Here is a 23,549-nt window from a genome sequence, read left to right on the forward strand (position 1 = left end):
TTATGTTAAACTACTTTAAATTACTTTTTTTTCCAGATCAATCTACACTCCCTACTCCATAATGGCAAAGCAAAAAATAGGTTTTTAACATTTGTGCAAATTTATTAAAAATAAAAGACTGAAAAGATCCCGTTGCATAAGTATTCATACCCTTTTCTGGGACACTCAAAATTTAGCTCAGGAGCATTCATATTGCTTCTAGATGTTACTACACTTCGAGTGGAGTTAAAATGTGGCAAATTCTTATGCAATGTACTTCTTTCAGTGTTTTATCTTTAATAAATTTGTAAAGTTTACACTCCATACACCATAATAATGACAAAGCAAAAACCAGATTTGCAAATTTTACTGAAATAAGTACATTGCATAAGTATTCATACCCTTAACCCTTAACTCAGTACATAGTTGAAGCACCTTTACAGCCTCAAGTCTTGGGTATGATGTGACAAGCTTTGCACATCTGCATTTGGCAATTATCTGCCATTCTTTGCCTCACCTTTTCACCTCTCAAGCTCTGTCAGCTTGGATGGGGGCTGGCAGACATTTTCTAGAGTCCTAGTTGTTCCAGTCATCTTCCATTATGGATAATGCTTCTGTGAACCTTCAATGCAGCAGATTTTTTTCTGAACTCTTCCCTAGATCATTGCTTTAAAGCAAGTCTCTCACTGAGCTCTACAGGCAGTTATCTTGGTTTTTGCTCTGATATGCATTTTCAGCTGTTAGACCTTTTCTGAGAGGTGTGTGCCTTTCTAAATCAAACTCATTCAAATGAATTTGCCACAGTTTAACTCCACTCGAAGTGTAGTAACATCTAGAAGCAATATGAATGCTAGTGAGCTAAATTTCGAGCGTCCCAGAAAAGAATATGAATACTTATGCAACGGGATCTTTTCAGTTTTTTATTTTTAATAAATTTGCACAAATGTTAAAAACCTATTTTTTGCTTTGCCATTATGGTACGGAGCCCCTTACGTCACCTGTAGAAGAAAAATAATTAATCCGTGGGGACGGTTTTGCAATTCGTTCCCTCAGTTTATAAACCGTACTCACGAATTCTTAAACTGTTCCCTCGGTTTAACAATTCATGCCCACGGATTAACAAACCGTGCCCACGAATTTCCAATCCGTGCGCTCAGATTTTGTAAACCGTACCCTCGGATTTTGAATCCGTACCCACAAAATCATAATCCGTGCGCACGCTTTCGCAATCCGTTCCCACAGTTTGTAAACTGCTCTCACGGATTTGTGATTATGATAAGCTTTTCACCCAGAGTTAGATACATGCTGCACTATTAATGTTATTATTAAATAAGGCCTATTATTACATTGCATTTAGTTTGAGAGCAAAGGAATGGCAACATAACCTGTACATTATTTGTTTTGTATTGCTTTTTACCTTCTCCTCTCCAAAACTCGTTTTTTTTTTTAATTCAGGTAATTTTATATTTTGAAAAATATTATATAAAACAAAGCCGTTTGAACAGCGCTCTTCACTTATTATTTTATTTTGGTACCATGACCGCACTTACAAAACAGGCTTCTTTTTATCGTTTATTTTACATTAATAACCAATAGGTTAAAACACAGGTTTTTTTGGCAGCTAATCTATTGGTGATTAATATAAAATAAAGCTAAAAACTCTGTTTTGTCATTGTTGCATAGTCTCATATAGCCTACTGAGAAATAAAGTCTAATAAATGCAAAACAATGCATCCAGCATATAAACACGTGTCCTGGTTGAATTTGGGGGCGGGGCCACAAATCCGTGAGAGCAGTTTACAAACTGTGGGAACGGATTGCGAAAGTGTGCGCACGGATTATGAATTTGTGGGTACGGATTCAAAATCCGAGGGTACGGTTTACAAAATCTGAGCGCACGGATTGGAAATTCGTGGGCACGGTTTGTTAATCCGTGGGCACGAATTGTTAAACTGAGGGAACAGTTTAAGAATTCGTGAGAACGGTTTATAAACTGAGGGAACGAATTGCGAAACCGTCCCCACGGATTAATTATTTTTCTTCTACAGGTGACGTAAGGGGCTCCGTATTATGGAGTAGGGAGTGTAGATTGATGTGGAAAAAAAGTAATTTAAAGTAGTTTAACATAAGGCAAAAAAATGAAGGGGTATGAATAATTTCGCAAGGCACTGTATATTTTAGCCAAAAACAATGGTTTTCTTGTTAGAAACATCTTTATTTTTCTTAGAAACATACATATTTTCACTTCACAAGACATTAACTAATAAATCTTGTGGAATACTGTGATGTTTTTATCAGCTGTTTAGACTCTCATTCTGACGGCACCCATTCATTGCAGAGGATCCATTGGTGTGCAAGTGATGTAATGCAAAATTTCTCCAAATCTGTTCCAATGAATAAACAAACTCATCTACATCTTGGATGGCCCAAGGGTGAGTAAATTTCCAGCAAATGTTCATTTTAGCATGAACTGCTCGTTTAAACGAAACCTAACTGAACACGGATGTGCGCAGAATACATTTCCAGGATTTAGATTATCCTTAAATTCCACAAAATCCTCAATTTCATTAGTATAGCATCCCTGTGAGGCCTCAGTTCCTTGATTACCCAGTCCATGCAATTTTCTGCGCACAAAGGCTCGGCTTCCTTTTAGAAATTTCCTGTCACCAGACGCTTAAGATATGTTTACAGCCATTTTCTTGATCTGAAACACAGCAGGTCTTTCATGGCAGTTCTTATGAATATTGCGTGTGATAACGTTATCAAAGCTCCATCCCCGTATTTATCAAAGTAAAGTGGCGGCGGCAAAATGAAGGATTACGCCTTTAAACCGGCTGCGGACGGCCGAGCCAGCTCTACAGATCTCATCCAAGTCCTTTCGTCCCCGGGGGGCCTAAAACAATCAAATCCATCCCACATCACATAAACAAGCCTCCCTCTGAGGGACAGTATTCAAAAGCACAAATACAACTGGGCCATGAAGAAAGAAAACAAAGAGCGCTAAAGAAAATCAATGAGCTTAAATGAAGCTGGAATGCTTCAGCGAGGTATTTAGCGTGCTGTCGGTCAGGGTGTCTGAGCTGCGATGCTTCATGCTGAGGAATGGCTATATTGAGGTAACGGTTGTGATTACACACTCCAGTTGGAATCTAGTTGAAAGAAGTACTGGGGTATATCTGGTAAAACAGACAAGGCACCTGAGCACTAGGCATGAAATCTTAGCCCAACATGTGAAACATGTCAAATGAAAAACACCTTGCTGCTATTGCACCAAATCCATGTGACAAGGTAAAACTTTGAACTGCTACTCATACTATTATTAGTACTGACTTCAAATAAAACTTTAAACCAGTGCCATACTAGTGCTGTAGCTGACAAGGACTTTAAAGGGGTCATCGGATGCCCATTTTCCACAAGTTGATATAATTCTTTAGGGTCTTAATGAGTCTATAACATACTTTGGGTAAAATTTCTCAATTGTAGTGAAAACACTCTTTTTACCTTGTCAAAATCAGTCCTTTTTAGAGCAAGCTATTTTGTTGCATGTTCCTTTAAATGCTAATGAGCTCTGCTCGCCCCGCCCCGCCCCTCTCTGCCGTGGGATGACGAGCCGTAATGTTTACTTTAGCCGCGTTTAGCTGCGAAACTTGCTAACCAAGACATTTTTAATGCAAAGATGCATTGAAAAACCCTTATACTCACTTCTGCTGTGGGTGAAGCTGCATCACAAATGATTTGCACGAACATAGATGAGTATGTAGATCGGGATCGGCGCTCTCCTTTAAAAAACGAAAGTGACGCTAATCCTCTGTGTCTTCAACGGCTCAGATATCAGGAGTAAATGAAGACGGCTATGTTCATTATTACATTCAACAACAGAACACCTCAATCGCTCAATCAGATTCTTGTCTTCCCCTGCACCTGAGCCGACACAGTGGCGATCGGAGTCGGACTGTTTCAGCTCGGTGAGGGCGGGTCTAAGGTAAGGCGCTCGTGTCAATCAACTATCGTGGGAGTGGCCTCGGTGTGTCGTCACACCAACAAGAATGACCTGATTTTAAAAAGCGGATATTAATTTTAAAGATTAAAAAAATACCACTGGGTGGATATTTTTCAGTGTAGGGTGGCTGTGTACACAAATTGCCAATACACATTAATGTTCAAACAACATGTAAAAGTGAGTTTTGCATCCGATGACCCCTTTTAAATTAACACTCATACTAGCACTAGCACAGATTTTGAACTAGTACTGACAAATAAAGTACCATCTTTGATCTGGAACAGATTTGAAATCTGTAATCATTCTAGCCTAATATTAAGCCTTTAAACTAGTACTCATACTACAACTAGTAGTGTGTTTGAACTAGTACTTGAACTTAAGTACTATCTAGAACAGATTTTAAATTATTACTCATTCTAGCACTAATACTAAAACACTGGACTAGAGCTGGATTTATAAATTGCAAAATCTAGCATTAGCTATGGCTCTACACTAATCCTAGTTTTCATTTTAGTAGTTGTCATTTAGTAGTTGTAGACTTTCAAATAGTACTCAAACTTGCACTAGAAAAAACTGTTTTCGAAACATCACATATTCTAGTACCAATCCTGATTTTACCTCAGTACTGTACTTACTCAGTACTGACATCGAACTAGTACTCATATTATTACTAGTTTTAAACATTGCAAGCTCTGAATTTCAACTAGTACTCATACTAAGGCATCTAGTCCTAATTTATTCTGACATACTCTGTTACTGGTTCTGACTTTGAACTAGTACTCATACTAGCACTAGACCTACACCTACAAGCCCAAGTACTAACTTACTGGTACTAAACTAAGTAGTATTCAACCTGACTTTGAACTGCTACACATAATACAAACAATACTGTTTTGAATTGTATCATATTTTCCATTACCTATCCTGACTAACACTCATACTAGCAGTGACTTTGAACTAGTACTGACAAATAAAGTCTTCGATCTAGAACATATTTAAATTCTGTACTCATTCTAGCTTAATATTGAGACTTTGAACTGGTACTCATACAACAATTAGTAGTGAACTAGTACTGTTTTTTTCACAGCAACTCAAGTACTATATCTTTTATCTAGAACAGACTTTAAATTAGTACTCATTCTAGCATTAATACTAATACTTTGAACTAGTACTGGACTTACACATTGCAAGATCTACACTAAACCTAGTGCTCATTTTAGTAGTAGTCCTGACTTTCAACTAGTACTAGAAAAATTTTTTTTCAAAACATCACATATTCTAGTGCCAATCCTGATTTTACCTCTCATACTCAGTACTGACTTTAAATATTAGTACTAGATTTAAACATTGAAAGCTCTGAATTTAAACTAGTACTCATACTAAGGCTAAATTGGGCTGTACAGTAGTCCTACTGGTTATTCCAGTACTAGTCCTGACTTCACAGTACTAGTTTTGACTCTGAGCTAGTATTCATAGTAGAACTAGCACTAAACTAAGTAGTATTCGATCTGACTTTACTGTACACATAACTAGTACACATAATACAAACAATACTGGCTTTGAATGATCACATTTTCTAGTATCTATCTTGACTCTGATTTAACACTCAAACTATCCCAGTACTGTCTTGGAACTAGTACCCAAAGTAGCCTAGAACTGACTTTGACTAAATGCACATATACATGTTGCAAGCTCTGAATTTAAACTACTACTTATACTAGGGTTAGATCTGTACTAGTCCTAGTGCTTCTAGTTCTAGTCCTGACTTTCAACTATTATTTAGTGATGCACAGATATTTCAGCAAAAAAAGAAGAAAAGACAAAAGAAAAAAATCTCACGTAATCGAACAGTGTTTCAACTGCAGAAAGATGTCAATTAATAAAAGCTTGTAAACAATGTTAAAAAATGTTACATTTACCTCAGGATAGCCATTCAGTGTTCATATCGCTTGTTAGTCAGCTAGAAAAACAACCACTCTAGAGAGAAGCATTTTGTTAATAGCATGCACTATATTACATATTCATTATATTTTGACTTTTTAAATGGTTTTCTTCATTATTTAATGTACGTTTAAATAAATCTGTCATGAAGAGAAGCTTTTATTACAGCCACAGTTTAAATGTTTAAATTTACAAATCGGAGCACACACATAATTATGACATTAAAAAGTTGATATAAAAACTGCATTATGTGCAATTTAAATGTTAATATCCAACTCAGTTTTTGTTTGAGTGTGGATTATTAAATATACTGTAATTAATTGATTGATTACTAAATAAACTTCGGCTTCAGTCTTTGGTGTGACTTTGATTTAAAACTCATACTAGCACCAAAACTGATTTTGAATTAGTACACACTCATTATGCCATAACACATTCAGGATCTCTAAGCTGGTTTTCGCTTTCCCTTTCATTTAATCCTAAAATGGAAACACCTTGTATAAACAAAACCGGAAAGATGCTGATCCACGGCCGCCCTTAAAGGGATAGTTCACCCAAAAATGAAAATTTGATGTTTATCTGCTTACCCCCAACGCATCCAAGATGTAGGTTACTTTGTTTCCTCAGAAAAACACAAACGAAGATTTTTAACGAAAACCGGTGCAGTCTGCCAGCCTTATCATGGATATGGATGGGCACCAATCCTTTAAAAGTAAACAAAAACATGCACAGACAAATCCAAATCACACCCTGTGGCTCGTGATGATACATTGATGTCTTAAGACACGAAACGATCGGTTTTTGTGAGAAACTGAACAGTATTTATATCATTTTTTACCTTTGATACACAGCCACGTCCATCTGTCATGTGCACGAGTTTGGCATCAGTCACGTCACATGAGCACGCGCTCTAGCGTAGAATACGCAAACGCCGGAAGGGGAAATCAGTGAAAAGTCCTGGATGAGTTTGCGCAAACTAATGTAATCTTTTAGCTTTAAATCGGTTTAAACAATCAGGATACGCGCAAGTAATTACCATTTTGAATAGCCGCTATACCCACAATCTCTGTGCTCTGTGTAAACAATGAGTGTCATATACATGCGACAGATCGCTTCCGGCGTTTGCGTATACTACGCCAGAAGCGCGTGCACATGTGACGTGACTGATGCCAAACTCGTGCACATTACAGATGGACGTGGCTGTGTATCAAAGGTAAAAAATGATATAAATACTGTTCAGTTTCTCACAAAAAACGATCGTTTCATGTCTTAGGACATCAATGTATCATCACGAGCCACAGGGTGTAATTTGGATTTGTCTGTGCATGTTTTTGTTTACTTTTAAAGGTTTGGTGCCCATCCATGTCAATGATAAGGCTGGCAGACTGCACCGGTTTTCGTTAAAAATCTTCGTTTGTGTTTTTCTGAGGAAACAAAGTAACCTACATCTTGGATGCATTGGGGGTAAGCAGATAAACATCAAATTTTCATTTTTGGGTGAACTATCCCTTTAAAGGCCTGATCTAAAAATGAACCTTTAATGTAAAATAAGAATATAGCCTTAATTATCATTAATGCATGTGAGATGCAAATACACACGTGTCTCATTGGGTACGCTGAAGTGCTCTAACTAGGCCACACAGGGAGCAGAGACCGGCAGATTACAGCGCACACAGAGTTTAGCAGATATTTTCGTACCCTATTTGTTTCATGTGAAGCCTGATGAGGCTCCTGAGCTGTGCTCTCCGCTGTAGAGGCAGCCAGTGAACACATGGCCTCCTGGGGAGCCGTGTGCCTCCGCTCCAAACTCACTGATCATTAACTGCTTGCAAATAGATAGAACAAGAATACTTTCTCTTTCAGGGTCACTGTATATGGGACAGGCATATGCAAAATCTCCCCAGAAATACACACAAAAGCAGCGGAATGAGAATCAATATAAACATGCATGCAGCAGCCCACAAAAACAGATAATTTCCTATTCCTCCCTGCATGTGAAAAAAGATACCACCCACTGACCAGTGCGTCTGTGAGGAGACAACGAGTCCAGCTTCAAATAGGATGAATCACACCCACACACACTCCGTTTCCCCTGGAACCTCTGTTCTGCATCATGACTCAATTTGTCTCTCCGTGCGCACGCAACACCTGAGCCGACTCCGTCCAGCACACCTTCACCGATTCAGACGTCTGCAGGGACCCGACCTGCACATGCCCTCCCTTTCTCCTCCGAGACCCTTGACCATCTGCTCCCCGGACTCATCTGCCAGACACAGCCTCACCTGCAAACTGCCATCTGACCGAATAGAGCTCAACCGAGAGCACACACTTTTTCAGGAAATATATTTACATTCATTTTTACTATTTTAAAAGAACTATTCAATAAAGATTTAGCGCTATAAATATTGGTGGGCTGCCTAAAGGACATGTTGACTAATCTGGCGACTAATCTTAACTGGAAGCCTTAAAGCATTTTTTAAATTTGGACAATTTTAGCTTGAAGCGCAGAATGTTCAAAAACAAAAAGCCTGGTAGAGTCACAATTAAAAGCACCACCACTAAAATATCTATCTATCTATCTACTGTATCTATCTATCTATCTATCTATCTATACACATACATACAGTTGAGGTCAAACGTTTACATCCCCCCTTCAGAATAAAAAAAAATGTTAATTATTTAATCCAAATAAGAGGGATCATACAAAATGCATGTTACTGTGTATTTAGTACTGACCTGAATAAGATATTTGACAAAAAATATGTTTACATGATGCAAAAGAGAAAACAATAGTTTATATAAATAATAGTCAAAAGTTTACACCCCCTTGATTCTTAATACAGTGTTCTTACCTGAATGATCCACAGCTGTGTTTTGTTTTGTTTAGTGATAGTTGTTCATGAGTCCCTTGTTTGTCCCTTGTTGAAAAATCCTTCAGGTTCCACAAATTCTTTGGTTTTGCAGCATTTTTGTGTATTTGAACTCTTTCCAACAATGACTGTATGATTCATCTTTTCACACTGAGGACAACTGAGGGACTCATGTGCAACTATTACAGAAGGTTTAAACACTCACTGATGCTCCAAAAGAAAAAAAATATGCATTAAAAGCTGGGTGTGAAAACTTTTGAACAGAATGGAGATGTGTACATTTTTTTTTTATTTTGCCTAAATATTATATTTTTTCATTTAGTACTGCCCTTCAGAGGCTACAGATATTAGTCCTAGAAGACAAAATAAGTTAAACATACCCTGATATTCAAATTTAAAAATATTTTCAAATTCAAAAAGCTATTTTTTAAAATATAAATGTAAATGAAATTGAAATTACACCTTATACTTAGGGATTGTACAGAAGCATATCCTGCTTAACCTCAGAGCTTATGGTAGTTGTACCATGAAATATTCATACATTTATACTGAAAATCAATTTCATCATGGAAATTTAGGCATTTTAAATGTCTAAATCCTTCAGTTGAGCTCTACAATGCAGCAGATATGCGGACTGGATGAGAAACTGCAATAGATAGATAGACTAGATGATGATGGACGGATGGATCTTTAATGTAATTTCTACAGTCTTTGAAACTTTAATTGTCTCAGTACAGCAGTCATGAGGTAGCCTGTAATTTTACAGCATGTGCGCGTGTTCACGCAACAGGTCCTTCTTTAATGGATCCACTACTAATGGAGCATGAAGGCAGCAGAGAAAGCCAATAAAAATCAATTTCCCACAGCTGTAATTATGGTACTCTCTTGGTTAATTACTCTGGTCTTGCCGTTACAAAGTGCTACTAATGTGTCGTTGAAGAGCTCATGCTGTATAGCATTTACCAAAAAACACCATCGCGCTTAAAAAAAGTGAACTACGCGACCCCAGCTGTCAGGAGACTTGGGTTTATTTGCTACAGCAACAACGACTACCATCATATTCAGGTTTACAACCTAAGAATGGCTGAAAGCCCATGAGATACTCTGCCACATCCGGCGCTCGGCAAAACAGACAGGCTCAAATATTCCTAAACTGCAGTGACAGAAACAATCCAAAGATTACATTTTTTCTTTCCTTTTTCACCGATCCTCATCCGTCCTCGACTTTGACACAGCACACGCTGCAGAGAAGAGCATTTCTTTACATGTAGCAAGTCTGACTATAGTGTTATATTGTGTGATACAAGATTTTGACACGAGAAAAAAAAAACAATGCAATGCATATCAACAGTGAATTCGAATGACATGATGTGGCTTGTTGCATGCTGTGAGCGGATATATGTGTGTATATCCACACGATGTGAGACTGTGTGTGTGGGATGCATCTCACCGTCCACGCATGCTGGTCGGGCCCGTGTGGTGCCAGCGATCTGTCCTCTCCGGCAGGCACAGCGGGCTGTCTGCCTGGCGATAGTGCGCTTGGGTTGACTGCTGTCTCTATTCAACATCACTATCTCACATGTGCCTACTGCCAACTGACCTGTGGAGGACACACACACATATATACATTTCAGAAAGCGTGACATTAAAAATAAAGATATCAGTAGTAAAACCTTGTTATATAAACTTCAACGTGAAGGTTTAATATCTCTTAAAATGAGCCTCTCTTTGAGTGCATTGTTATGTACCAGTCTGAGAGTCATTGCCAAAGCAATCATGGAGGGAAATAAACATGGATGGCTTTCGGTGAAATAGAACATTTAAAGGAACGGTTCATCCAAAAATGAACACTACGGTTGTTTACTCAATCTCATGTCTTTCCAAACCTGTGTAACTTTCTTTTTTTTGTGTGTTGAACACAAAGGTAATTTGTAAATCAATATAGTGAAAGTGAATGAGAACTGGCTGTCAAGCTCCAAAATGGCACCACAAATGTGGTTCATTTGATGCATGCAGCACAAAATTGGTTTATTTTACTCGACAATGTTCATAGTCTTCTGAAGCCACACAATAGATTCTCATGAGGAATATTTTATGATTGAGTCTTTGAGTTCTTTGCATTTGCAAAACATGGATGAATGATTCCTTTATGAACTGAAGTGATGACTCACTGATTCAGTTTCAGAGGTTACTCTAAGTTTAATACTGAAAAACAACTTCAGTTGTGACTGTGCATTACGCAAAACTATCATACATCTGAAGGCCACTTTTGAACCACTTTTATAGTGCTTTGCTGTCCTTTTTAGGTTTAAAAGCCCCAGTCATCATTCACTGTAATTGCACAGAAAAAAACATGTACAATGGATTTTTTTGGGTGAAATATACTTTTAAAATAGATATCTAGACTAACAGCTCTGAATACTGGCATAAATCTTATTTTCTCATTGCCTATGCTTTGAAAATCATATAACATTCATAACGAAAGTGAATGAAAACTGGAGCTGTCAAGCTCTAAATTCACATCACGAATGTGGATAATTTGACTTGTACACTATAAAGGTGTTTCATTTGAGTCAACAACTTTATTCCAAGTCTTCTAAAGTCAGCTTCGCAACTTTGAGGTCTTTGAGTTCACATGATTCTGATGGTCAGAAAGACGCATTTATGAACCAGACTGATTTGGATCTCTAGTTCAACACATCGACTCAATGATTCTGTTTCAGAGGATACTCCAAGTTTAACAATGAAAAACAACTTCAGTTTTGACTGTGCATTACACAAAGCTATCATATATCAGAAGGCCACTTTTAGACCACTTTTATAGGTTCTTTTTGAAGTTTGAAAGCTTGAGTCATCATTCATTGTAACTGCTTGAAAAAGAACAACCTGTACAATCAGGCTGACAGAAATTGTCATAAGGACTTGAAACAACATTTTCATGTTTGGGTCTTTTTAAAAAATAGACATCTAGCCCAGTAGCTATGAATACAAGCATAAAATCTCATTTTTGGGTTTTGGTTTATTTGGTTCTCTAGTTCAACTCGCTGACTCAATGATTTGGTCTCAGCGGTTACCCAAAGATTACCACTGAGGAAGAACTTCAATTTTAACAGTGTATCATACAGAGCTACCATACATCAGAAAGACACTTTTAAACCACTTTTATAGAGTTTTTGGTCTTTTTTGAAGTTTGAAAGCCCCAGTCATCATTCATTGTAATTGCATAGAAAAGAACAACCTGTACAATCAGTTTTAGGACCAAAAATCATGTGGACTGGAAAGAACATTTTCATTTTTAGTTGAAATATTCTTTTAAATTTAAATAGATATCTTGTCCAACAGCTCTGAATACCAGCAATAAAATCTCATTTTCTCATTGCTGATGTTATGAAAATCATGCTACATCTATAGAGTACAATGAAATTAAATGAGAACTGAGACTATCACGCACCAAAATGACACCACAAAAGTGGTTTAATTGACTTGTGCACTATAAAGATGGTTTATTTGAGTCAACGACTATTTTTCAGGTCTTCTGAAGCCACACAATAGTTTTGCATGAGGAATTTTGTGTTCTTGTAAATAAATTGGTTGATTTTGTATGAATGATTCATTCCTGAATCGGACTGATTTGATCTCTAGTTCAACAAACTGACAGATCAGAGGTTACCACAAGTGTAACAGCTAGTGAAAAACAACTTCAATTGTGACTGTGCATTACACAAAGCTGTCATATATCAGAAAACCACTTATGGACAACTTTTATAGAGCTTTTTGGTCCTTTTTAAAGTTTGAAAGCCCAAGTCATCATTCATTGTAATTGCATGGAAAATAACAACCTGTACAATCAGTTATAAGACCAAAAGTCATATGGATTGGAAACAACATTTTAATTTTTTTGGTTGAATATGAAAATCTTTTCATATTGCCTATACTATAAAAATCATGAAACATTCATAACCAAAAAGTGAATGAAAACTACAGTTGTCAAGCTCCAAATTCACATCACAATGTGGATAATTTGACTCATGCACTATAAAAGTGGTCAATTTGAGTTGTGAATAAATTTGTTCTTTTAAGTATTAGGATTCTTTTAAACAGGATTCTTTTTTTTCCACAAAACTGCTCTGAATGGGACTAATTTGGTTCTCTCTATGATTTGTCTCAGAAGTTACCCAAAAATTACCACTGAGGAACAACAATTTTAACAGTGTACATCAGAAGGACACTTTTAAACCCCTTTTATAGAGGTTTTTGGTCCTTTTTGAAATTTAAAAGTCCAAGTCTCATTCATTGTAATTGCATGGGGAAAAACAACCTGTACAATCAGTTATAAAACTGAAAATCATATGGATCGGAAACAACATTTTCAATTTTTGGTTGAGATATATATTTTTTTAATAGATAGATATCTAATTCAACAGCTCTAAATACCAGCGTAGAATCATATTTTCTCATTGCTGATGCTATGAACATTATGTAACATTCATACAGTACAATAAAAGTGAATGAGAACTGGGGCTGTCATGCTCTAAAATGACAACACAAATTGACTTGTGCACTATAAAGATGGTTTATTTGAGTTAACAACTACTTTTCAAAGCCATACAATGTGTTCTTGCAAATAAATTAGTAGATCAAGCACACAAATGATTCATCTCTGAATGGTTCATTCATGAATCAGACTGATTTGGATCTCTAGTTCAACTCAGTGATTCAGTTTCAGAGGTTACCACAAGTTTAACAGTGAAAAACAACTTCAGTTTCGACTGTGCATTACACATAGCTATCTTTTATCAGATGGACACATTTGTACCACTTTTATAAAGCTTTTTGGTCCTTTTTGAAGTTTTAAAGTCTCAGTCATCATTCATTGGAATTGCATGGAAAAGAACAATCTGTACAATCAGGATTAAGACAGAACGTCTTATGGATTGGAAACAACATTCTCATTTTTAGGGTGAAAAAATAGATATCTAGGCTGTCACACTCTAAAATGACACCACAAAAGTGGTTCAAATGACTTGTGCACTATATTTGAATTAAAAACTATTTTCCAAGTCTTCTGAAGCAATACAATGGTTTTGAATGGAATTTTGTGTTCTTGTAAAAAACAAATTAGTTGATCAAGCTCACAAATGATTTGAATTGGACTGAATTGGACTGATTTGGTTCTCTAGTTTAACACACTGACTCAATGATTCAGTATCAGAGGCTACTCCATGTGTAACAGTAAAAAACAACTTTAGTTTCAACTGTGCATTACACAAAACTTTTGGACCTTTTTGAAGTTTGAAAGTCCCAGTCATCATTCATTGTAATTGCATGGAAAAGAATGATCTGTACAATCAGGATTAAGACAGAAAGTCCTGTGGATTGGGAACAACATTTTGATTTTTTCTGTGAAATTCTTTTAAAATAGATATCTAGTGCTACAGCTCTGAACACCAGCATAAAATCTCATTTGTTCATTGCTTATGCTATGAAAATCATGTAACGTGCATACAGTACAATGAAAGTGAATTAGAACTGGGGCTGTCACACTCTAAAATGACACCACAAAAGTGGTTCAGTTGACTTCTGTACAATAAAAGTGGTTTATTTGAGTCAATGACTATATTCCAAGTCTTCCAAAGCCATACAATAGTTTTAGATGAGGAATTTGATGAATTTGAATCTTTGATTCCTTGTAAATGAATTGGTTGATTAAGCTCACAAATGATTCTGAATGTCTGGATGATTCATTCACAGACTCAATGATTCAGTCTTAGAGGTTACCCCGAGTTTAACAGTGAAAAACAACTTTAGTTTCAACTGTGCATTACACAAAACCTTTGGACCACTTTTATAGAGCTTTTTGGTTCTATTTTGGAGTTTTTGGAGTTTGAAAGCCTCAGTCTTCATTCATTGTAATTGCATGGAAAAGAACAACCTGTACAATCAGACTGACAGTAAATCACATGGATTAGGAACAACATTTTCATTTTTGGGTCCTTTTAAAATAGACATCTTGCCCAGTAGCTCCGAATACCAGCATAAAATCATTTTCTCAATGCTGATGCTATGAAAATCATGTAACATTCATACAACACAATGAAAGTTAACGAGAACTGGGACTGTCACACTCCAAAATGACAACACAAAAGCGGTTCAAATGACTTGTGCACTATAAAGTTGTTTTATTTGAGTAAACAACTATTTTCCAAGTCTTCCAAAGCCATACAATAGTTTTGCATGAGGAATTTTGTGAATGAATCATTCTTTTGACTCTTTGAGTTTCTGTAAATGAATTGGTTGATTAAGCTCACAAATGACTCTAAATTTCTGGATGATTCACTCACAGACTCAGAGTGATTCAGTCTCAGAAGTTTAACAGCAAAAAACAACTTTAGTTTCAACTGTGCATTACACAAAACCTTTGGACCACTTTTAAAGAGCTTTTTGCTCTTTGCTGAAGTTTGAAAGCCTCAGTCTTCATTTATTGTAATTGCATGGAAAAGAACAACCTGTACAACAACAGGTTGACATTAAGTCATATGGATTGGGAAAAACATTTTCATTTTTGGGTACTTTTAAAATAGACATCTAGCCCAGTAGCTCTAAATAACAGCATAGAATCTAATTTTCTCATTTCTGATGCCATGAAAATCATGTAACATTCATCCAATACAATTAACGTGAATAAAAACTGGAACTGTCACGCTCTAAAATGACACTACAAAAGTGGTTAAATTGACTTGTGCACTATACAGATGGTTTATTTGAATCAACTATTTGCAAAGTCTTCCAAAGCCATACAATATTTTTGCTTGAGGAACTGTATGAATGAATCATTATTTTGAGTCTTTGAGTTTCTGTAAATGAATTGGTTGATAATGCTCACAAATCATTCTAAATGTTTCGTTCACAGACTCAGTGATTCAGTCTCAGAAGTTTAACAGTGAAAAACAACTTTAGTTTCAACTGTGCATTACATAAAAAAAAACTTTTGGACCACTTTTAAAGATCTTTTTTGGTCTTTTTTTAAGTTTGAAGGTCTCAGTCTTCATTTATTGTAATTGCCTAGAAAAGAAGAACCTGTACAATCTGGTTGACAGTAAGTCATATGGATTGGGAACATGCTAATTTTTGGGTCCTTTTAAAATATACATCTAGCCTAGTAGCTCCGAACACCAGCATAAATCCAATTTTCTGATTGCTGATGCTATGAAAATCATGTAACTCATACAACACAATGAAAGTTAATGAGAACTGGGGCTGTCACACTTCAAAACAACAGAAAAGTGGTTCAAATGACTTGTGCACAATAAAAATGGTTTATTTGAGTCGACGACTATTTTCCAAGTCTTCCAAAGCCTTACAAACATTTTGCATGAGGAATTTTATAAATGAATCATTCTTTTGAGTCTTTGAATGTAAAATGAATTGAATTGATCAAGCTCACAAATGATTCTTGTCTGAATGAATCATTCATAAATCAGACTGATTTGGATTTCTAGATCAACACACAGACTCAATGATTCAGTTTCAGAGGTTACTCCAAGTTCAACAGTGAAAAACAACTTCAATTCTGAATGTGCATTACACAAAACATTTGGACTACTTTTATAGAGCTTTTTGGTCCTTTTGGTGAACTTTGAAAGCCTTCATTCATTGTAAATGCATGGAAAAGAACAACCTGTACAATCAGAAAGACAGAAAGTCATATGGATTAGAAACAACATCTTCATTTTTGGGTCCTTTTAAAATAGACATCTAGCTGAGCAGCTCCGAATACCAGCATAAAATCTAATTTTCTCATTGTCTGTACTATGAAAATTTTAAATTGAATACTGGATCTCTCCAAACATATCCATACATCTGAAATGAACAAAAATAGGCAAGCTAGCATCAAGCATCGTGGTGAGGTTCAACTAATTTACTCATTTTGGTGTCTTTAGAAGCAGATAGATACCTGAGATAATGTTAAGGTGTTGCTTAAATGCTAGCTTTTGCTTCTCTAAAGGTTTCATTGTTGTTCAAGGCTTTTATAAAACAAAATATCTTTCTCTTACATCCTTCGAGACCACTTCTCCTCAATGGTTTCTCTGACAGGCATAAATGCTTGGCTGAGTTTTTCTGACACTTTTAGTGTGCTGGCAAAGCATACAACTTCTATTCAAGTGACCACAATGACCAGCAAGCTTTGTAGAAAAAGAACGAAAAGTGCAAGAAGTCTGGCTAGACATTAGCTGACTCATACATAATCATAATCATAATTCACGTCAGAGAGAAAAGTCTTCCTTGTGCCTTCGCTTCCTGTCTTCGCTCTTTCTTTGTGTTTGATCAGAAAAGAAAAGCGACCGTGTACAACTCTATGAATCCGCCTGTTTAAAATAGCAATAAAAGCAGATTTACAATATTAATTAATCTTGTGCGATACAGTTGAAGGGCCAACAGAGATGTGATGAAAGGGGATTTTTATATGTGTAATAGAACTCGGGAACAGTGATGTATCACCACCGACTCGTGCTTTAAGATTCCCTTTCACAGGAAGCTCATCTCAAGGGCGCAATAATTCACTCTGATCAGACCGAACGGAAAGCCAATCAGATCTCGCCGTCACAAAAAAAGCAAAAAGCCTAACTATTGTCTCCGAAATGCAGCGACTCTGCAACTTTAATCAATGCTTGATGGAAGACAGTCCCAAAAGAGCATCATATTCCCTGTTCGTCAACACGTCAGCCTTGATTCCAGCTTTAAGCTGCTGCTGATTGCAGGGCTGAACGGCTTATTGCTATTCATCATATTTTACACTCTCCTCACCCCAACATGCACAAAACAGCACACCCACCCTCCCGTTGCATTAGCACTTGACCCATTGAAATGCAAAGACAGCAGTGTGGAGCCGTTGACCGCTACTGCTTGGTCAACAGCCGGCACAGGCTGAGCTGATTAAGACGGACATGTCGAACGCAAAGCTCGGACTCCCTACAGGACGACTGAACGCTTTCACAGGCCAGTGGCCTGGACAATTACTATTTCAAAACAACAGGTTAAGGTCAGCCAAGCCAGAGAAGACACCTGCCTTTCAGGAAGAAACCAGAGGAATTGAACTCGATGTGCAATGGATAGACACTCGGCTCTATTTCAACAGTAAAAAAAAAACCCTTTTTTTTAAAACACTGGAGTTCAAAAGTTTGGATTTTTAAAGGGGTCATCGGATGCCCATTTTCCACAAGTTCATATGATTCTTTAGGGTCTTAATGAAAAGTCTATAATATATATTGGTTAAAAATTCTCAATAGTAATGTAAAAAAACACCCTTTTAACTTGTCAAAATCAGCTCTACAAAACATCAACTCATTTTATTGCATGGTCCTTTAAATGCAAATGAGCTCTGCTCGCCCCGCCCCTCTCTGATGTGGGATTATGAGCCGCAATGTTTACTTTAGCCGCATTTAACTACGCTTAGCTGCGTTTAGATGCATTTAGCGGCGAAACCTGTATATAAAGAACATTATTAAGAAAGGCCATTTGCAAAGATGCATAAAAAACCTTTATACTCACTTCTGCTGTGGGTAAAGCTGCATCAGGAACAATTCGCATGAACACAGATGCATATGTAGATCGGGATTGGCGCTTTCCTTTTAAAAACGAAAGTAACGTTATCCTCTGCTTCTTCAGCGGCTCAGATGCCGGGAGTAAATGACGACTGCTGTGTTCATTATTACATCCAACAGCAGAACACCTCAATCGCTCAATCTGAGACATTTTTGTCTTCCCCTGCACCTGAGTCGACACAATGGCGATCGGAGTTGGACAGTTTCAGCTCGGTTAGGGCGGGTCTAAGGTCTAAACTATCGTGGGAGTGGTCTCTGATGGTGTGCCGTCACACCGACAAGAAACTGAGAATGACCTGATTTTCAAAAGAGGATATTACTTTTAAAGATTAAAAAAATACCACTGGGTGGAATTTTATCATTGTAGGGTGGTTGTTTACACAAACTGCCAACACACATTAATGTTAAAACGACAATAACTTTTACTCGTCTAGAAAATCCTTCTTGATTTAAAAATGTTTAGATATTTTAGCTGGAAGCAAGACCAAAAAATCTAGGTCTAAGTAAAATCTAAGTAAGAAAAGCATTTTTTGTAGGGTTTTTCAGTATTCTTTGCTGAATAAAAAGTAAAAAGAACAGAATTTATATAAAACAGAAATTTTTCGAACAATATACACTACCGTTCAAAAGTTTGGGGTCAGTACATTTTTATTCTTTCTTTTTTGGAAGATGTTAATAGTTTTATTTAGCAAAGATGTGTTAAATTGATAAGAATTGATATTGAAGACTTATATGTGACCCTGGACAACAAAACCAGTCATAAAGGTAATTCGTTTTTTAATTGAGATTTATACATCATCTGAATAAATACGCTTTCCATTGATGTCTGGTTTGTTAGGATAGGACAATATTTGGCAAAGATACAACTATTTGTAAATCTGGAATCTGAGGGTGCAAGAAAATCTAAATATTGAGAAAATCATCTTTAAAGTAGTCCAAATGAAGTTCTTAGCAATGCATATTACTAATCAAAAATTAAGTTTTGATATATTTAAAGTAGGAATTTTACAAAAAATCTTCATGGAACATGATCTTTGCTTAATATCCTAATGATTTTTTGGCATAAAAGAAGAAAAATCGATAATTGTGACCCATACAATGTACTGTTACAACTTGTTTTGTGGTCCAGGGTCACATTTGTTAGAAAAGATTTCCATTTTGATTAAATGCTGTTCTTTTTAACTTTTTATTTATCAAAGAATACCGAAAAAAAAAACAGCACAACTGTTGCCAACATTGACTATAAATCAGCATATTTGAATGATTTCTGAAGGATCATGTGAAACTTAAGATTGGAGTAATGCTTTGCATCACAGGAATAAATTTTATTTTAAAGTATATTCAAATAGAATCTACTATTTTATATTGTAAAAACATTTTGCTAAAGTTTTGTTCTGTATTTTTGATCAAATAAACACAGCTTTAATAAGCAGACGAGACTTCAAAACTAGTCGTAAGGGTCATACATTTTTTTTTTAATTGAGATGTATACATCATAAATAAGCTTTCCATTGATGTATGGTTGTTAGGATAGGACAATATTTGGCCGAAATACAACTTTTTGAAAATCTGGACTCTGAGGGTGCAAGAAAATCTAAATATTGAGAAAATCGACCTCTAAAGTAGTCCAAATGAAGTTCTTAGCAATGCATATTACTAATCAAAAATTAAGTTTTGATATATTTACGGTAGTAAATTTACAAAAATCTTCATGGAATATGATCTTAATATCCTAATGATCAAATAAATGTTGCATTATTGAGCATAAGAGACTTTACAAAAAACATTACAAGTCTTACTGATCCTAAACTTGTGAATGGCAGTTTATATCTATATTTGTAAGTGTGGACCACAAGACCAGTCATAAGGGGCATAAATTTTTTGAAATTGAGATTAATACATCATAAATAAGCTTTCTATTGATGTCTGGTTTGTTAGGATAGGGCAATATTTGGCTGAGATACAACTATTTGAAAATCTGGACTCTGAGGGTGCAAGAAAATCTAAATATTGAGAAAATCGACCTCTAAAGTAGTCCAAATGAAGTTCTTAGCAATGTATATTACTAATCAAAAATTAAGTTTTGATATATTTACGGTAGTAAATTTACAAAAATCTTCATGGAATATGATCTTAATATCCTAATGATCAAATAAATGTTGCATTATTGAGCATAAGAGACTTTCAAAAACATTACAAGTCTTACTGATCCCAAACTTTTGACCGGCAGTGTATATCTATATTTGTAGATTTTCTGAAGGACTCCTAATTAGTGTCTGCACTAATGAACTAACGCTCAGCCCATTCTCACTTCAAAATCTCACTTGGCATGTACAAAAAAAAGTTTCCTCTTGCGACTACACAATACAAAACATAACGCACCAAGAGCAAAACTTACACGCAATTTCAGGCCGCATGTGTCAGATGCAAAGTCTATTGAAATTGTTTTAACCTTGACGGCGATGGGGGCATCTTGTTGAGTGGAGATGAGAAATCCCAGCAGACATCATTATTGTAAAGACTATGGAGAACGCTGAAGGTCACCTCTCTCTGTCTCGCTCCCTCTCTCGCTCTGATCAGCCTCCTCCAAAATAGAGCCACAACCTCTTTCCATAACGGCCCACATTAATCCTCCACAGCTCAGAATTTAGATAAGAGAATTAACCCCTCCTTCAGTCCTCTGATGCTTCTCTGTTTGCCCCCACTTTTATTCTGTTTCATTTCATACCCAGATGTTTCTTCAACTACAGCACTTTTGGCTCTGTTTGAAAATAAATTCACACTTTTCACACTCGTTCTAGTTAATTTGATTTGTCTGCTAACAGCAAATATGAATAATTGCATTTGTCATTTCGGAAAGGCATGAACATTTTTTGTGCATAACTTGACAAAATTTGAATTTGAGTGGTTTGAAATTAGGTGTTAATTAAGTTTATATATATATATATGTATATATATTTATTTATATTTCATTTCAATCATGCGCTTCGCTGATGCTGCTGTTACCTTGGTAACCAAGTACACTGACTTGAAATGAAGGGTTGTGATGTCAATCAGAATTTGTGTAAAAATGGAAATCAAGATATGAGACAAGTATAAGGAAAATAATGAGAATTCTGTGCAAAATGTGTTCACTTATAATAAATGTCACAATGCAAAAAGTAAAATAAAAACAAAATAAAATACACTTTATGATTATTTGAGTCATTGTTTAGATGATCATTTTACAAATGTAATAATTTATATTTATATATATTTTAAGATTAAGATTGAAAATATTGGTCTGGGACAATTGTATAAAACAAAACGAAATAAAATTAAATTAAATTAAATTAAATTAAATTAAATTAAATTAAATTAAATTAAATTAAACAAAATGAAATTAAATTAAATAATAAAGCTCTGAGACTTATATAAAACAATAACAAAGCTTTAGAGCAAAACAAAAATAATTTAAAAAATATATTTTTTGTATTTATATGTTTTAAGATTAAGATTGAAAATCTTGGTCTGGGACAAAAATAAAATAAAATAAAGTAAATAAAAACATTTTGAGTAAAAAGTGAAGGCATGTTAAACACTTTCCAAGAGAGTGTGGCCTTCACATAACAAACAGAAATAAAAAATAAATAAAAAATGTGTAAAGGGTGTCAATTGTTTAACTGAATCTTCAGTTTTTAGATATTATCATTTTTAAAATGTGATATTAATATTTATATAGATTGAAAATCTTGATCTGTGACAAATGCAAAAATAAAATAAAATAAAAGTGTAAATTATTTAATTGACTGTTTAGTTTTAAATTAGGTTTTGATTATTATCATTTTAAAAATAATATATAAAAAATAAAATAAAACAAAAATCTTGGTCTGATAAAAATATAAAACAATAATACATAAAAATCTTTTGAGCAAAAATAAATAAATAAAATAAATAAAATGTGAGGGCATTTTAAACACTTTCCAAGACAGTGTGACCTTCACAAAACAAACAGAAATAAAATATATAATGAAATAAAATAAAATATAAAAATTGTTTTAAAATATAACAAATGTTAAAACTGTTTTGTTTTTAACTCTTTAGATTTAGATTATGATCATTTTAAAGTTGTAATATTTATATTTATATATGCGTTGTCTGGGATAAATGTTTAAAAAAATAATTGATATAAATAAATATATAAAGATTTTAGATTAGGTTTAGATTACAATTATTTTAAAAGTGTAATATTTATATTTATATATGCTTTGTCTGAGATAAATGTTAAAAAAAATGATATAAATAAAGAAAGAAAGAAAGAAAGATTTTAGATTAGGTTTAGATTATAATTATTTTAAAAGTGTAATATTTATATTTATATATGCTTTCTCTGGGACAACTGTAAAAATAAAATAAAATAAAATAAGAATAAATCCTTGTTCTGGGACAAATATAAAACAATAACATATAAAAACCTTTTGACAAACAGAAATAAAAAAATAAAAAAATAAAATATGTGTATAGGGTGTAAATTATTATTAATTTTTATTTACTTTTTAGATTTTAGATTAGGTTTAGATTATGACCATTTTAAAGTTGTAATATTTATATTTATATAGGCGTTGTCTGGGATAAATGTTTTTAAAAAAAATAATATAAATAAATAAAGATTTTAGATTAGGTTTAGATTATAATCATTTTAAAAAATTTAATATTTATATTTATATATGCTTTGTCTGGGACAACTGTAAAAATAAATAAAAAAATAAAGTAAAATAAAATAAAATAATAAAAAATAAAATAAAATGAAATGAAATCTTGATCTAGGACTAATATAAAACAATAATACATAAAAACCTTTTGAAAGAAAGAAAACAAGACACTTTAAACACTTTCCAAGAGATTGTGACCTTCGCATAACAAAATGAAATAAAAATATTTTTAAAATGTGTGTATAAGGCGAAATTATAAATAATAAATAAATAAAATTAACTAAAAATAAATAAATAAAAGTTGAAGGCATTTTTAACACTCCAAGAGAGTATGAACTTCACATAACAAACTAAAAACAAAATATTTAATAAAATAAAATATAAAAATAAAAATCATTTTAAAATGTGTGTTTAGAGTGTAAATTGTTCATTTGACTCTTTAGGTTTTAGATTAGGTTTAGATTAT

At 34.6% G+C, this 23,549-nt stretch overlaps 1 protein-coding gene across 2 annotated transcripts in view; it reads right to left on the reverse strand.

The window, feature by feature from the left end:
* The window catches only part of tafa5l (TAFA chemokine like family member 5, like), an 80,208-nt gene that overhangs the window by 42,814 nt on the left and 13,845 nt on the right, over positions 1–23,549 (reverse strand). For both annotated transcript variants that reach the window (XM_073819496.1, XM_073819495.1), the window contains exon 2: positions 10,241–10,390. In XM_073819496.1, coding sequence (XP_073675597.1) covers positions 10,241–10,390 — 150 coding nt within the window. The remainder of the gene's footprint in view (positions 1–10,240; positions 10,391–23,549) is intronic.

This window comes from Garra rufa, chromosome 15 (assembly GCF_049309525.1).
Source record: "Garra rufa chromosome 15, GarRuf1.0, whole genome shotgun sequence".
NCBI lineage: Eukaryota > Metazoa > Chordata > Actinopteri > Cypriniformes > Cyprinidae > Garra > Garra rufa.